The sequence below is a fragment of the Peromyscus eremicus genome, chromosome 8a (genome assembly GCF_949786415.1).
Source record: "Peromyscus eremicus chromosome 8a, PerEre_H2_v1, whole genome shotgun sequence".
NCBI classification, from domain to species: domain Eukaryota; kingdom Metazoa; phylum Chordata; class Mammalia; order Rodentia; family Cricetidae; genus Peromyscus; species Peromyscus eremicus.
Genome location: NC_081423.1, coordinates 61,160,949 through 61,178,120, shown reverse-complemented (window position 1 = coordinate 61,178,120; position 17,172 = coordinate 61,160,949). Strand labels below are relative to the sequence as shown.

At 43.8% G+C, this 17,172-nt stretch overlaps 1 protein-coding gene across 2 annotated transcripts in view; it reads right to left on the bottom strand.

Moving 5' to 3' along the window:
• Phf12 (PHD finger protein 12) overlaps positions 1–17,172 on the bottom strand; it is a 50,221-nt gene that overhangs the window by 17,489 nt on the left and 15,560 nt on the right. For both annotated transcript variants that reach the window (XM_059271270.1, XM_059271271.1), the window contains exons 3-5: positions 7,358–7,430; positions 4,107–4,500; positions 846–966 (exon numbers count right to left, since the gene is read on the bottom strand). In XM_059271270.1, the coding sequence (XP_059127253.1) occupies positions 846–966; positions 4,107–4,500; positions 7,358–7,430 (588 nt within the window). The remainder of the gene's footprint in view (positions 1–845; positions 967–4,106; positions 4,501–7,357; positions 7,431–17,172) is intronic.

Genomic DNA, 17,172 nt, shown 5'->3' with positions numbered 1-17,172 from the left:
CCTTGAACTCATAGTAACCTGCCTGCCTTTGCCTCTGGATTAAGGATGTATGCTACCACACTTGCTTTTTTTTTAACTGTCTAGTCTTTGACAGTTTCATAATAAATTTTAGTTATGTTCCCCTCCCACTTCCCAAGTCCCTCTGAGTTTCATCGCTTTTATATTTTTGGTTGTGAGCCTAGCCTTTAACGGCTGAGCCATCTCTCCAGCCCAAGTTTCATCTCTTTTATAGTGTGACCCAGAATTTAATTTTTTTTAAACATTTATTTGGTGCGCGTGTGAGAGTGTGCATTTGTGTGTATGTGTTTGCGCGCACGTGCGTGTGTGCGTGCGTGTGTGTTCATGCATGTGTCACAGCTCCTATGCAGAGGTTAAAAGATAACTTGGTTCCTGGGAGTTGAGCTTGGGCTGTGATGATAAGAGCCTTAACACGATGAGCTATCTCATCAGTTCTGACCCAATGTGTTTCATCACTGTTGATCATGTGAGCTGGGGAGGAGGTACTTACTGAATATGGACTTTTCAATGGCTATACCATTAAAGAAAATGACACTCCCTCTCCATCAACCAATAAAGAGTAGGCTTTGTGAGCCTAGGCTAGCTTTGAACTCCCCAAACTGCCTCTTCCTCCTAAGTGCTGGGATTATAGGCATTTATCATACATCTGGCTCTGTACCTTGATTCTTCAGGTAATTTGTTACTGACATATTCAAGGAAGTGGCCAATTAGTTCTGTGTGCTTATACCATCAAAATATAGGCTGTCTACATTTAACATATAGGACTTAGAAGGGTAAGAAGAAAACACCAACTCCATTTGCTGAATATAGGCATAGAAAGAAAATACCTGTTACACGTGAAGCAGACTTTGACCGGCAAGGGCACGAGACCATTATGATCTAACTCATGCTGTGTTCTTTTAACATTCTTCCCTGTGGTTTCCTCCTTTCTTCTCCGTTTGCTAGAACCTAGAAAAGAAGCTGGTGGTGCTGAACTGTCCTTGGCATCCAATTCCTTGTTGGAATATGAAAACATTAAGTGAAAGGAACAGATCTAAGCAAAAGCATGTGCCATGGCTGGGGCAAATATCTTTCTGAGGACCCTAGGGCTGGTTTCAAGTAACAAAAGAAGAGTAAGAAAGAAAGGGGGGTAAAGTGGGGGTGGGGAGACAGACAAGGCGACCAGGAACAGATATTACCTGCTTTGTGGCAGAAACACACTCATTTTACCAATATGAAATAAGAAACCTATGATAGTAGCAACCTAAGTATATTTATGTCCAAGTTACATGCTCAACAAAGACTAGTCTGTGACAATAACTGAGCAAAAGACTGCAGTTTAATCATGTTTCTATAGAAACCAGAAAAGCAGATTCTACATTCAGCCCTCACTCCCAATTTGACACAGGATCTCTCTATATAATTCTGGCTGACTTGGAACTTGCTCTGCAGACCAGGCTGGCCTAGAACTCAGATATCCATCTGTCTCTGCCTCCCAAGTGCTGAGATTAAAGATATGCACCAATAAGCACAGCTATATGTACCCTTTAAAAAATGATAGTATCTGAGGGTACACATGCCATGTACACGTGTAAAGGTCAGAGGATAACTTTTCCCTACTTCCATTTTTATATGGGTTCCAGGGATCAAACTCAGGTTATTAGGCTTGCATGGCAAGTGCCTTTACCATCTTAGCCATCTTGCTAGTAGCCCAATAGGCATATTCATTCATTCATTCATTCATTCATTCATTCATTCATTGTCCCTCTCCTCTCTCACATACATGGTCTCTCTATATAGCCCTCGCTGGCCTCAATCTCACAGACATCCATCTTCCTCTATCTTTCCATACTGAGATTAAAGGGATGTGCCACATTTGGCTCATGTGTACTTCCTGGTACTCACTTTGTATAGGAGGCTGGCCTCGAACTCACAGAGTTCTGTCTCTGCCTCCCAAGTGCTGGGATTAAAGGCGTGCGCCACACTGCCAGGCTTCACGTGTACTTTTTAAGCCTTCCAATTTTCTTGTTTTTGCATATGCATGTGTGTGTGTGAAGGCATGAGGCTGATGTCAGATGTGTTCTTTGATTGCAACTCTATTTAATAGACTGAGGCAGGCTCTTCCTGTGGAGTTTACTATTTCAGTTTATTTACTCCATCTCTGCCTCCCACAGTCTGAGATTACAGGAAGGCTGTCTATCACACCCACCCGGATGGTGACATGGGTTCTGAAGACACCAGCTCCAGTCCTCACATTTGCATGCTAAGTCTTTATTCCCTAAGCCATCTTCCCAGCCCGCTTCTGTTTTTTGAGACAGGGTCTCACTTTGTAGCCCAGGCTGGTGAAGAACTCAGTGCATAGCTCAAGCTGGCTTTGAACACAGAGGCAGGAACTATGGGCATTTAAGACACCATGCCTAGTCAATCTCATTTTTTGTAGGAAAAAAAAAATTAAGATCTAGAAGCATCGTGGTATCAAATAGATGCCATGACTTGATTTTCTTTGTAAAAGGGACAATTTGATAATAACTATCAAACCTACCAGTGTAAACTATGACCTAGCAATTTTACTATTAGGAATCTATCCTACAGATGTCCACATCTTCCATGTGTAAGATGATGTATTCACAAAGTTATTCGCTGAAGCACTGCCTTTGTAACCAGGTATTGGGAAGGGCTAGAGAGATAGGTCAGTGGTTAAGGGGACTGGCTGTTCTTTCCAAGGGCCCAAGTTCAATTCCCAGCACATGGTGGTTCACAACCATCTGTAACTCCAGTCCCAGTGGATCTGATACCCTCTTCTGGTGACTGTGGGTACCAGTCCCACACTTGGTGCACAAGACATACTTGCAGGCAAAATAGCCATACACATAACAATAAATAAACTAGAAAATATATTAGGAACAATCTAAATGGCAATGAATAGAAAACTGTTTAAATTAATGCTAGAGTAATGTTAAAACCACTGGACTGCATTATAAGAAGAAATAAAGAACAAACTGCAGAACAGTTTGTATAATACGTTATTTAAGAAGAAAATACAAGCACACACACACACACACACACACACACACACACACACACACACACACACTCTCTCTCTCTCTCTCTCTCCCTCTCCCCAGAATGATACATAAGAACTAATCAATGAGTAGTTATCTGCAGAGGGGAGGAGGATATGCTGGGGATCAAATCCAAGACTTTGTGCATGGGAGTTTATCACCCATGGTAGCTCTGTCACCCAACTATATTCCTAAACTTTGTTTCTTCATTTATTTAAGAATTTAAAAAATTTAAATATGTGCATCTATGTATCTACATGTGGGTTTGTGCATGTGGGTGCAGGTACCTACAGAGGCCAGAGGTGTTGGATCCCAGAGGCTAGAGTTGGAGACAGCTGTGAGCTGCCTGATATGGGTGCTGGGAATGGAACTCAGGTCCACTGGAAGAAGAGCAAGTACTCTTAACTGCTGAGCCGTCTCTCCAGCCCCTCTTTTAATTTTTATTTATTTATTTATTCCTTTATGCATATGAATGTTTGCCCACCTGTATATATGTGCGCCATATGCATGCCTGGTGCCTGTAAAGGCCAGAAGAGGGCATCAGATCCCTTGAAACTGGAGTTACTGATGGTTGTGAGTCACTATGTAAGTGATGGGAACCAAACCTCAGTCCTCTGCAGAAGCAGCCAGTGCACTGAACCACTGAGCCATCTTTTTGAGCCCTCTTTTTATGTTTTGAGACAGTCCCAATATGTAGCTCAGGCTGGCCTCAAATTCACCATCCTCTTGCCTTATCCTCCCAAGTGTTGAGATTACTAGTATGTGTCACCATACTTGGCTTCTTATGTAATAAAAAAAAAAAAAAAAAAAAAAAAGAGTACAGGTCAATAATAGGACAGGAGACAGAATACTCAGAAAATGAAAAATCAATTAAGTACTATAACAACTAAAACCTTTGATGCTATCTCCAGGCAAACCGAGGAACAAAAAAAGACAGTGGCTACAGGCAGTAAGCTTGCAGGCAGCACTGTTCTTTGGGCTAAATGATAATCCGTTGGGAAGCCAGGGTAAGAGAAGGGATATGATGATGATGATGATGTCGCTAACCTGGTAGTGCAGTGGTACAAGTCAGTTCATTGGGCAACTGAAATTGGGTAGGGTTCCGCTCCATGGCGGCAGCAATCAGCAGCTCAAAAGGCCGCCGAAGCTGAGGCTGCACATAGTCCGGCTCTGTTGCTACTGGCTCCTCGTCCACGTCAATGATGTCCTCATCGACGTCATTATGCTCAGAAGTGGGGGTCTCTGTGCTGGCGTTGGATGTGGGGGTGCCAGGCCGGCTGGCTCTCCTTTCCAGGATCCGGGCATGGGCAATGGCCTTGAGTTCAGTTTTGCTAGCTGATCTGTCCAACAAGTCAGTGTCACTGCTGGGGGATGTAGTCCGTTTACTGGATTTGTCCACCAGTCCATTGACGTGGCCCAGCTCCTTTTTCTGCTCTCGTTTCTGTGCAAATGAATAGGTGGGCCCATCATGAAAAGAACAAAATAGAGATGGGTATACAGTGTCCTGCTAGACCACTTATGAAAATTACAAAGTCCTTACACATCACAGAACCATCCACTTCGGGACCTGGGACAGCAGCCTATTAAAGTTGAGATATATATTTCACATTTTAATTTTGTGTGTATTAGTGTTTTGCCTACATGTATGCCTGTGTACCATGCATGTGCCTGATACCCATAAATGCTAGCAGGCGGCCTCAGATCACCCGAAACTGGAGTTGAGAGCTGCCATGTAGGTGTTGGGAATTGAACCCAGGTCCTCTGGAAGAACGGGCAATACTCTATTGCTGAGCCATCACTCCAGCCCTGGATACAGTTATAACTAATGGAACTAACTAAAATGGAGAAAACATGGCAGTAGTGAGTCACCAACAACAGTCTGGAAAGTTTGGAATAATTGCAATTCAGTGTGTGATACTTAACATCTATATACACAAGGCAAGCAGCTAACCAACTAAACATGGTGAGAACAAAATCAGGGAGATTAAGGTAAGAACACCACAATGCAAACAAAGGTCACTGTCACTTACTTGCCTGTGACAAGTGCATCCTGACCTACTGAAAGGTTTTGAAAACAGCTCAAAACAGAGAAAGTATGCAAAGGTAAAACAGGCTGGGAGAGCTCCCTTTTCAGTGGGGATGGCACAAAAGGGTGCCACCTGGAGAGAACCAATGCAGCAAGCAGGTGCCAAGAACTGTGGCTTTCCATCTTAACTAGAAACTTTAAAAGTGCCACTTCTAGAAGGTACAAAATGGAAAAGGACTTCAGGGAATTTAGTAGGACTGGACAGCAGTCGATGCGTTTTCCTAAGACTCTAAATCAAAGGAGTGCCACACTAATCTCATTCAGTGGACCCTAGACAGTTCATCTGCAAATGAAAGCACTAAATCTTTTTCCTCTTAGGGATACGGTGGCAATAAAAGGACAGCATAGATGAAAGACAGGGACGGCTCTGGGCTGGGAAAGACCTAGCTTCCACTAGGAATCATAAGAGGACTGACCATCAGGAGTTCTTGAGGCCCCAAGGATGGATATATATTTCAATCCATTTCACTGTGAACACTGGAGGTCAAAGGGGAGTGGTAGACAGTGGCCAAGGCAGATTTGGAACTGTTAGGTAGAGAGGTCCATGTGAAAGTGAGTCAGAGCAGCATCTAAGGAGGAACGCCCTATGCTAGGGAAAAATCATACTATTTCCAGCAAGCAGCACTGTTCCCAGAGAACTCAAGGGGTAACAGAGCTTTAGAATGAGATAAAATTTGGTTCCAATCTTGGCTCTTTGCATTCCTTTGAGTCCTTGGGAAAATAATCTGTACTTCGTAGCCTCAGTTTCTTCCCTTCCCTAATTAAGATCGACTACAGCACTCTTGGATAGCTGCTGCATAGATGAAGTGGAGGAACAGAACACCTGAAACGGCACAGCAGGTTCTCACCTCTTTCCTCTGGCCCATCCAACTCTTTCAAGCCTAGCTTCTTTGCATAGCAAGTTTCTGAACAGACAGGACACACTCTGAGGGATGCACAGGAGAGGGCTTTGGAAGCTAGGTAGCCTGACAGATAGCCTGGTTTTTTTTAGGCTTCAGGTCCAAAACTACATACAGTTCTGGTTAGTGGCTGACTGAGCTCTGGCTTGCTTTCTAATGGGAACCATTGTGCATACAATGGAAAACTAATGCCTGCTTGTTCACCTTCTTCTTAAATGTTGAAAACAGATTCATAAACCACAATCTCTGAATTAGCTCATTCTGTTTCTGCAACTGAGGAAGTCATCACTGACCATGACATCATGTTGTGACCAAGAAAACAGCAGTAATGTCACAAGAACAGAAATTCTCTGGTTATACAATTAGTGTAGGAAGAAAGCAGGGTAGCCTACAGACAAACCCTAATTGACAGCCTTTTAATGGGAAGGTGGGATCAAATATAATCTGGTGGAACATACCTATTTCTTTTTTTAATAAAGGAAAGTTTAGCTCTTGCTCTCCATAAAAAATTTCAAAGTAGCCAGGTAGTAGCAGTGCATGTGATCCCAGCCCTCAGGAGGCGGAGACAGGTAGATCCTCTCTGAGTTGGAGGCTAGCCTGGTCTACAGATCGAGCTCCAAGGCAGCCAGGGCCACACAGAGAAACCTTGTCTTGAAAAACCAAATAAGCCGGGTGGTGGTGGCACACACCTTTAATGCCAAGCACTGGGGAGAGGCAGGTGGATGGATCTCTGTGAGTTCAAGGCCAGCCTGGTCTACAGAGTGAGTTCCAGGACAGTTTCACAGAGAAATCCTGTCTTGAAAAACCAAAAAGGAAAAAACAAAACAAAACACAAATAAATAACTAATTAAATTAAAAATTTCAAAGTAGAAAATAATGAGTCATGTTCACAATTCAGTTAGTACTGAACTAACAGAAGGGGGAAGGGGATGGAGGGTTCAAAATCCACCTCTCTAATACGACTGACCAAGCCTCTGGAGACCCTGTGGAACTGAGAAGCAGCCTTCTTTTTTGGAGCCACAGACAGAGGACACCACATTCAGGCTATTTCCTAAGAGTCCAACAAGATGGACTAAGCCTGTCACTAGTGACTACACAAGGCTCATTGAATTAACACACCCCTTCCTTCTGCCCTCTTTCACACCCTTGTCTGGAGTTTGAGCTCTTACAGTCAACATGGAGAGAGTGTAGTGAGTCCAGCATTAAGAACAAGAAAGGATGAGAAGGCCCTTAGGATCAAGCCCTTAACCCTGCAGTCTCACTGCTCTAGATCTGGCCTTCGGAGTGAAGCCTTCAGAAAGCAGCATTATTACCTTTCGGCGAACAGTGCACCGGTGACACATCCACTCCCCAGGAGGCAACATCTCTTCACTCAGTGGAGGGTTACTGTGGGGAAAAGACAAGGGCAAGACTAAGTAACTAACCCTTGGATGCAGCTGAAAATAGACCTGGCACAAGCTGCATGTCCCTAAACTACTACTGTGGCCAGTTCTGGAGCCCTGATAGAGCTCTCCTGTCCTTCAAACTGCTATTTAACAAATTCCTTTCACATCTTAGAAAGAGAAGCCAAATCCACAGCTCTTGACCCTAGGCTTACAGGAAAAGGCATAAAGTACTAGTTGAGAGCCTGAAGAGTCATTCCCAAATTCTGGACTACGCCATACCAAGAGGTCTTCCACACTGTTTTAAAAGTCTGAGTCTAAACCCAACCTCTTCTCTGTGGTTCAGAATCTTGTCATACAGTCCATTCCAACCTGGCAGGCCTCCTCAGGTACCCAGGCCCACCAGTGAACATTTGCCACTTATTCTGTTGTAATACTCTTCTGCCAGGAAAGCTGTACCTCCCCAACTATCCATTCCTAAAGCTTGCTCTAGGCTCCATGGTTTTGTCTCCCATCCACAAGCAGTCCTTTACCCTCCTCTTGAATTAGGCTTGTCTTGTAACTTGCTTTGACAAACAGAATGTAACAACGTGATATGCTGTAACTTCCAAGTCTGAGCCTTAAGCAATCTGTAGATTCCAACTTTATGTTTGGAATGTTCTGTCTCAGAGCTCTGCTGTCATGCTAAGAAAGCCTCATGGAGGAGGTTTGAAGTACTCTAATCAACAGGTCATACCAGCTACTGCTATGAATCATCTTGGACATACCAGAACAGATAAACCTCCAAATAACTGTGGTCCTGGCCAACTACATGTACAACAGAAAACCACCCAGCTGACCCCAGTTCAAGCCTCAGAATTTTGAGATAACTAGCTTCTGTTTTGGGTCACTGAATTTTGGTAGTTTGTTATATACTGATAGGTTACCAGATATGGCTTCTCCATCAGTACTTTCTAGACTTCTCATAAATCTTATTCTCCCTGATAAATAGTTGAGTTCCTTTTTCTCTGTGTGTAGGTATGTGCATGGAGTGCAAGTGACTTCAGTCTCCAGAAGAGGATGCTGGATCCTTTGGTGCTGGAGTTACAGGCAGCTGTGAGCCACCTGATAGGAATTCTGGGAGCCAAACTCAGGTCCTCTTAAAGAACAGTATGCACTCTCAACTCTGGAGCCATCTTTCTAGCCCACCTCCTTGTACTTTTAATAAATAAAGACTGAATTCAAATCAGAGCTACATCAGGCATGACATATGCCGAGATTTGGGAGGCGAAGGCAGAAAGATTTTTAGTTTGATGCCAGCTTGGGCTACACAGTAAAGTTATAGGCTGGCCAAGGCTGCATGAAACTCTTCCTCAAACAAAGCAAAACTCAGACCAAACAAAACTCAAGCTATGTAAGGCTGGACTTCACACACAGTTAGATCACTGATTTCCATTAAAATTACATGAAGATTTTTATCAATTTCTCAGAAGAGTCACATTTATATTGCTCTCACAAAAGGTATTTTGTTCTAGAAGTCTGATTCCCAGTTAAACAGCAGCAGTAGCATCTGGAAACGCATTAGAAATGTAAATTCTGAACTGGGAACATCACTCAGTTGGTAGAGTACTTGTCTAGCATGCATAAATCAGCTGTGGGGTGCACACCTACAATCCCAGGACTCCCGAGGCGGAAGCAGGGGGATCAAGTGTTCAAAGGTCATCCTTGGCACAAGTTCAACCCTGGTATTGCTTTTGTTTTTTTCCAGAAAGAGAAGAAAAAAAAAAAAAAAAGAAATGCAAACTCTAGGACTTAGTAATCTGCAACAGGCATGCCTTTAAAGTGATTCTGCTGAACAAAGTTTGAAAATCATGCTGTACAGAACAAGGCTACATCCATGCTCATGCTGAAAAAATCCCTGCCTTTGGTTCTTACAAGTCACCTAGTCGGAATGCTAAGAAGATATGAGAAATATGGAAAGAGAGGAGGGAGGGAGGAACATTTTTATATATACTACAACTGGCCTTAATTTCCCAGTGCTTAATGCTCTGCTGTTTCTTCCTCAAAGAGCATTTGGCCTTATGTTTTCTGTGTTCCTGCTTTGCCATGTTTCCCTGGAGCTCTGGGTACACATGTCAGACACCCACCATTGCTTTATAGCTCACTGCTTCCCTCCCTCTTCTTTTCTTAGCAGAAACTAGTGACAGAGTGGCCTGTTGGGACAGATCTCCGAGCCCTAGAGGACCACAGGTGAACAGCACCTGTAAATTCTTCCCCAATTCTCTCCACTATATTTCTAAACAGATCATTAAGTAATGAAATAAAGACATGTCATCTGTGAAGGCCTACAGACTTTCCAGTGCTTCCATAGCCATCATAGTAAAATTAACCCTGAAGCCTGTTACTTCTAAGTCTGTTTTCATCGTCTGCTGGCACTATACCAAGACACCCTATATCAAATATGGAAAGCCAAGAAGGACAAGGCAAGGTGGTTTGGGTTTAGATTTTTTGCCAAGATGTCAATGTTTATTGGGTACCCTTTATGATTCAGTTGATTCTCAATGTTGCTGGCAGAATGATCTAAAAATTCTGGAGCAGGCATTTGTGTTGGCATATGCCTACAATTATTCATTAAACTGAGGCAGGAGCATAGTAAGTTGAGAAGTGCCAAGGTTACAAAGCAAGACCCTGTTTCAAAATCCCCTCCCCCCATTCTAATCATATCACTCTTCAGACTAAAAAGCCCTTCAAAGCCAGGCATGGTGGCTCACACCTATAATCCTAGCATTAAGGAGGCTGGGAGCAGGAGGATCACTGTGAGTTTGAGGTCTGCTTGGACCACACAGTCAGACTCTGTCTCACCCCCCCCCACACACCACCCTAATAAACTGGGCCAATGAGATGACTCAACCAGTAAAGACACTTGTTGCCTCTGAGCCTGAGGCCTCCTGCAGAACCCACATGTTGGAAGGAGAGAGCAAACTCCTGCAAGACAAGCTGTTCTTTGATATGCAGGCACATTCATTCATTCATTCTCTCTCTCTCTCTCTCTCTCTCTCTCTCTCTCTCTCTCTCTCTCTCTCTCTCTCTCCCCAGATTACAATAAATAAAAAGGTGCCTTCAACAGTAGCTTTTCTCATCTATCAACCTGTGGGTCACAATCCCTTTCAGAGTCACATATCAGATATCCTGCATATCAGATATTTACTAATGATTCATAACAGTAACAAAATTAGTTATGAAATAGTAATGAAAATAATTTCATGGTTGGGGGTCACCACAACATTAAAAGGGTTGCACCATTAGGAAGGTTGAGAACTACTGCATCAGAACATAAATTTTGGTGGCACATGCCTTTAATGCCAATACTAGGAAGGCACAGGCAGGCACATCTCTGTGAGTTCGAGGCTAGCCTGGTCTACAGAGCGAGTCCCAGGACAGCCAAGGCTACACAAAGAAACCCTGTTTTAACAAACCAAAATTTCAAGCTCCTCACTACTAGAAGACCCCTATGGCCAGAACCTCATCCTTTTACCTGGCTCCATCAGTCTGCTGGTGTTTTACACAGCCTGCACTGTCTCTCTCTTCCTGTCTCTACTCATCGAATGCCACAAGCCACAACCACACAGGCCTTCGCCCAGTCCTTCAGCCAGAGTTCCTTATCTTTTGAGGACTTCTATCAGGTGAGGTATTATTTCTAGAAAGTTTTCTCTGAGAGCTCTGGTTCCTCACAGCACCATGTCTAAAAATGGGCTGAGACACATACAGAAAGAGTAAGCTTACAGGAAGTGAGCCCAGGCCCTCAGAAGTCAGGAGACAAGGTCATGCAGTTTGGCAGGCACTTGTCTTGATGGTCAAATCACATATGAAATTATTTGTTTTCTAAGTCACAAAACAATGAGGAAATATGGGCGTCCAAGGCCACACTTGCAAACTGTCTCACCCTACATTTCTCCTCGTTTGTGCCGTGCTCGATAGCAAACCCAGGGCCCCTGCATGCTAGATGAGTAGCTCCTTGTTGGTTTTCAAAAGATCACTTTTATAGATACTAAGCTTAAGAACAATATACACTCGAATAATAAAAAATAAGAGTTTTTAAAAAAAGAACGGTGTTTCTACTAGTTTAGTGTACAACTCTGAAAACTGTAAATATGCATGCTGGTCTTTATGATGTGCCTGTTGGGAAAAACAAGGTTCTGCTCCACCCCCACTTCTGCACATACCAATGAAGATAGGGTGCTGGAGGCCACCCTTCATAAAAGGAAATTACTTCCTGGGCGGTGGTGGCGCACCCCTTTAATTCCGTACTTGGGAGGCAGAGGCAGGCAGATCTCTGAGTTCGAGGCCAGCCTGGGCTACAGAGTGAGTTCCAGGACAGAAAAACTTTGTCTCAAAAAAAAAAAAAAAAAAAAAAAAAAAGGAAATTACTACAAGTCAGATTATGCTGAGCTTATTTCTATCTATTTCAATTCAACTGTGCAGCAATGAAAACACTAACAAGCCAGTGCTGCCTAAAGATATCAATATGTCTCCTCATCACTGAAGCCTAGAAATGGCAGAATGATGACTTCATGTCATGTCTGGTGTATTACAGTTCACAAAGTATTTTAGAAGATCTCTCTTTCTCTCCCTCCCTCCCTTCTTTCTGAGACAGGGTCTCACTATGTAGCACTGGATGGCCTCAAACTCTGAGATCCATCTGGGTTAAAGGCACAAGCTACCACACCTGCTACAGATGCTCTCATTTGATCTTCTTACAACACTGGAATACTTTTTACTGTCAATGCACAGATGAGGAATTGCATATCTAAGACTACGGAGCCAGGCTGTAGCAGAGTTAGAACCTAAATCAGTGTCTAGGCTCTCAGATCTTGAAATGGAGCTGGTTTTTCTTTTAAGACACAGTCTCCTGAAGTTTCACCACATGAACTTCAGGCTGGCTTTGTTCTCCACGTAGATGAAGATGGCTGAACTTCTCATCCTCCCATCTCACTGGTGTCCCAAGAGCTAATGTTACAGGAATAAACACATCTGGCTTAAGACCAGGTGGCTTTGTGTTTGTTTTTTAAACAGAGCTACCTCAAGTTTGTTCCTAAGAGGAACAAAGCCATCTATGGAGGGTGTGGAGGGTTATACCTGTCTATCTTCACACTGGCAGATAGATCCTTTTATGAGGCATTCACAGAGGCCTGACCTGGAACTAGCTACTGTGTTGGCCTTGGTTTAGGCTTTAGCCTTTGGTGGCACAGCCGGTGGCCCTTGGCTCTTTTCAAGCTCGGGTGAGCAACGAAAGCAGTCAGCAGAGCTTGAGTTGGGGGTCCGCTGGCCTCCTGGACTTCCCAGATGCTTCACAGGACCTGGATGGTCTTTGCATGTGCACTCACTGCCTTGGCACTGTTTGACCCATCGTCTTCAGGCCCTCTTGTGCTTCTCGGCAAGCCCTGTTCCTCAGGAACTTGGGGTCTATCTCTTTAGAGATTGCTATCTTTGTGATCGGAGATTCTTGGGCCTCTTTTGGGCCTGGTTGTGTGTGGTCTGATTCTTGGATTTGGCCGTGTCTGCACAGTAATCTGAGCTCTTGAACGAAGCTCTTGGGACTGAAAGGACCAAGTTGTTTTTTTTTTTTTTTTTTTTTTGGTTTTTCGAGACAGGGTTTCTCTGTGTAGCTTTGCGCCTTTCCTGGAACTCACTTGGTAGCCCAGGCTGGCCTCGAACTCACAGAGATCCGCCTGGCTCTGCCTCCCGAGTGCTGGGATTAAAGGCGTGCGCCACCACCGCCCGGCTAGTTGTTTTTTTTAAAGAACCTTTAGCACTCCTCCTATTTCTGAGGACACAGTGTGTCACGCCTAGCAGAGTCCTTAACCTCTACCCTGAGTGTTTCCAAACAGATCTGGGGAGAGGATCAGACTAGTCTATTTGTCCACTCAAACACTGACTGGCAATGTGCTGTTGGGGTTTCAGACAGGGTCTTTTTTCAGAGATCACAGGCAAAGGAAAAAGGGTCCCCAGTAACAATACCACATCTACTCAACAACAAATCAGTTCTTACAGATAGACCCACACCAGTCATTTGGTATTTCAGTGGATAGCACACTCTCTCTATTACTCATAGCTATTCAGTAAAGGCCAGTGACCCTTTAAAGTTGGTGAAGTTAAGAGACATATGGATTCCAGAGGAAGCCAGAGTTTTAGAAGTATTTATTTCTGCAGTTTGGTAGCAATGATCTAACAAAGAAAAGGCTCTGGGAGTAGGGACATATTTCCTAGATGGGTGCTTAGATACATAAAAGTACTGTAGCATCTTAACTTGTAGATTCCCCTGAGAACATCCATGAAGGTTGAAGTCCTGTAACAGCTGTCTTCTGTACCTGGGTGTCTTGTCTTGGAAAACCAGCCAACTTTTTAACCAATAGAGCAAGGACCTCTACTTCCTTTTCTGGCTTTAAAACAGTGTTGGGGGTTAGGGGGATGGCTCCGTTGGTAAAGCATCTCCTGAACAAGCTTGAGGAGGTGAGTTAGCCCAGCACCCCGGTAAAGACCGATCTGGGTGTGATGGTGCACACATGTGACCTTACCACTGGAAGGCCAGACAGGTGGATTCCCTGGGGACTTACCTGCCAGACAGCTTAGCCTAATAGATAAGCCTTAGGCCAATGAGCAGCCCTGTCTCAAACACCAAGATGGATGGCTCCTGAGGAATAACAACCAGAGGCTGACCTCTAACCTCCACAAGCATGTGCATATATTAAAGGTCTGAGTATTCATAGATTGCATATGCAACTAAAGATAGGCTTTTTGATCTTGGTGTGGCTTTCTGTTAGGCCAGAGAAGCCCTATAGATTGCTATTATTTATACATCAACCAATTAGAAAGTTCCAAACTAAAACTTTTTTTCTTTCTTTTTTTTGAGACAGGGTCTCACTATGTAGCCCTGGCTCACCTGGAACTCACTATGCAGATCGGGTTGGCCTTGAACTTACACAGATCTACCTGCCTCCGCCTACTAAGTGCTGTGTTTAAAAGACATGTGCCATGGCCATGGCACCTGGCCAAAACAAATACTCCTTTTAAAGCCAACCTCTGCCGTGCGACTCCAACATAGCTAGATTCCCACGAACAAATTCAAATGACCCAAATGACTCTACTACTGATGAGAATGTCTAGAGTCCTACAGGAAAAACTACAGACATCCCTCACCGGGTCACTGCAATGCCTACATTGACAGACTTCTCCAAGATTCAAAGTCCATAGCCAGATGATCCCAACTCACAGTCCAGTTCTAATTTAGAATGCCTTTCCTTCTCTAATGAGGCTGTAGCTCACCACCGCAAACGAGAGATGTTAACAGTTGTCGTGGTTCTTGGCTCTCTAATTAAGAGCATCTATTTCAAGTCCTCTACCAGTGCCATTGATCTGAGTCTAACTGCACACATTTCCCTGGCCTACTAATCCATGTGAACCTAGACAACACTAACGTTTACTTGAAACCAGTCACCACCAGTGGGACCTGTTGCTCCACAGCACCATCTTAATTATCCACCCAGCACAAGCAGTTTTCCAAGATGGAACTGGAAGGGAGGGGAGGGGAACACAAGAACAAAGGGAAGAGAGGGACAGAGAAGCAGGAAGACTGTCTTGTACTTCAGAGATCCTTTCTTTGTATTACAACAGGCAGATTTCAAAAATACAAAACAAACTGGCATTGAATGCTAGACATAAAAAGGAAAAAAGGAAAGAAAGGAAAGTGAGATCACTGATGTGTGGCTTGAGACGATCCACTCATCTAAGCAATAACACAAAACTGGAGTCAATGGCAGCCTGAAAAACAATGAAAAATCTCACTTAACCAAAGGTGTCGGTAGATATTATAGAACAAAAGGGTATTGAATAAATGGATGAAAATACTAAAAACAAACAAACAAACAAAAAAACCCCAAACACTCCATTTTCTCTGTGTTCTGAGAAAATATTGGTTAAATACAAATACTTAGCAGAGACACTATACAAACGCCATCTTAACACAACAGACCAAGAAGCTCTCTCCCGAGCTTGTAAAAGAGGTCAGTCACGGGGGCTGGAGAGATGGCTCAGAGGTTAAGAGTACTGGCTCTTCTTCCTGAGGTCCTGAGTTCAATTCCCAGCAACCACATGGTGGCTCACAACCATCTGTAATGAGATCTGGTGCCCTCTTCTGGCCTGCAGGTGCACACGCAGGCAGAACATTGTATACATAATAAATAAATCTTTAAAAAAAAAAAATTAAAAAAAAAAAAAAAAAACAGGTCAGTCACATGAGCTGGTAGGGTCCCTTCTGTCAGAAACCACCCATCTCCAAGATTTAAGCTTTCTAAGCCATTTATGGCAGTTTCAGTTGAAATACAGTGGCAGACTCAGAAAAGACTTAACACCCACCCCCATGGATGTACACCCTGCCTTGTTTTGGTGTGAGATGTAGTATTCACCAAGCAAAAAACTAAGCAGTTTTGAGTTGTAATTTCATAGTTCACGAGTCCTTTCTATCCATCTGAGGCCTATTACTAGATTAAAATCTCCCAATTATATTCAGCAGCATCATAAAGACCAACAGAAAAGACAATACAGGCTTAGATTTACTCTCTCAGTTTGTTGCTGCTGACTTAGGCTGGCTTAGAAATTAGCACACGTGTGCGTGTGCATGCACACATACAAATTGGCGCTAGCCGTAAGGGGGTAAGGTGATTGCTTACAGAACCACAATCATTTCAGCCTCACAGCAGCCATCTTGATCTATAAGAGGACCCCTGGGTCCTTCTGAAAATAAGCCTCTTGGGACTGGAAAGGTGGCTCAGCGGTTAACAGTACTTACTATCCCCCTCCTCCCCCCGCCAGAAGACCCAGGTTTGGTTTCCAACACCTATATGGTGGCTTACAACTGTCTATAACTCTAGTTCCAGGGGATCTGACACCTTCTTCTGGTCTCTACAGGCGCCAGACACACATGTGGCACACATACATACACACAAGCAAAACACGCATACACATAAAATAAAAATAAACCTAATAGGGAAGCCAGGCAGTGGTGGCGCACACCTTTAATCCCATCACTCAGGAGGCAGAGCCAGGCGGACCTCTGTGAGTTCAAGGCTAGCCTGGTCTGCAGAGTGAGATCGAGGACAGGCACCAAAACTACATGGAGAAACCCTGACTCCAAACATCAAAAGAAAGGGGGTCAAAAAAAAGGAGAGGGGAAGAAAATATGCCTTTTCAGAAAATATGCTGAAACCAGGTATGTTATGGAAAAGCTAAGAGGCAGTAGGTAACGTTTAACTTAAAAATAAATGAATGAATGAATAAAGATAGGTAGATTTATGTAAGATATATATATCTGAGCCTGTGAGATGGCTCGGAATAAAAGCACTTGTAATACAATAGTGACAATCTGAGTTCCATTCTCAGAACCCTTGATGGAAGGAGAAACCAGCTCTTCAAAGTTGTCTCTGGTCCCTACTAACATTTTCTCTCTCCTTTTGGAGACAAGGTTTCACTCTGTAGCCCAGGCTGGCCTCCAACTCACAGAGATCGGCCTGCCTTTGCATCCTGAGTGCTGGGATTAAAGGTGTGTGCTACCATACCCAGCTAGCCTCCTCACCCTCCCAGAGTTTCTCTGTGTAGCCCTGGCTGTCCTAGAACTTACTATGCAGACCAGGTTTGCCTCAAACTTAAGAGATCTGCATGCTTTTGCCTCCCCAGTCAGCTAAACTTCTTTTTTTTTTTTGGTTTTTCGAGAC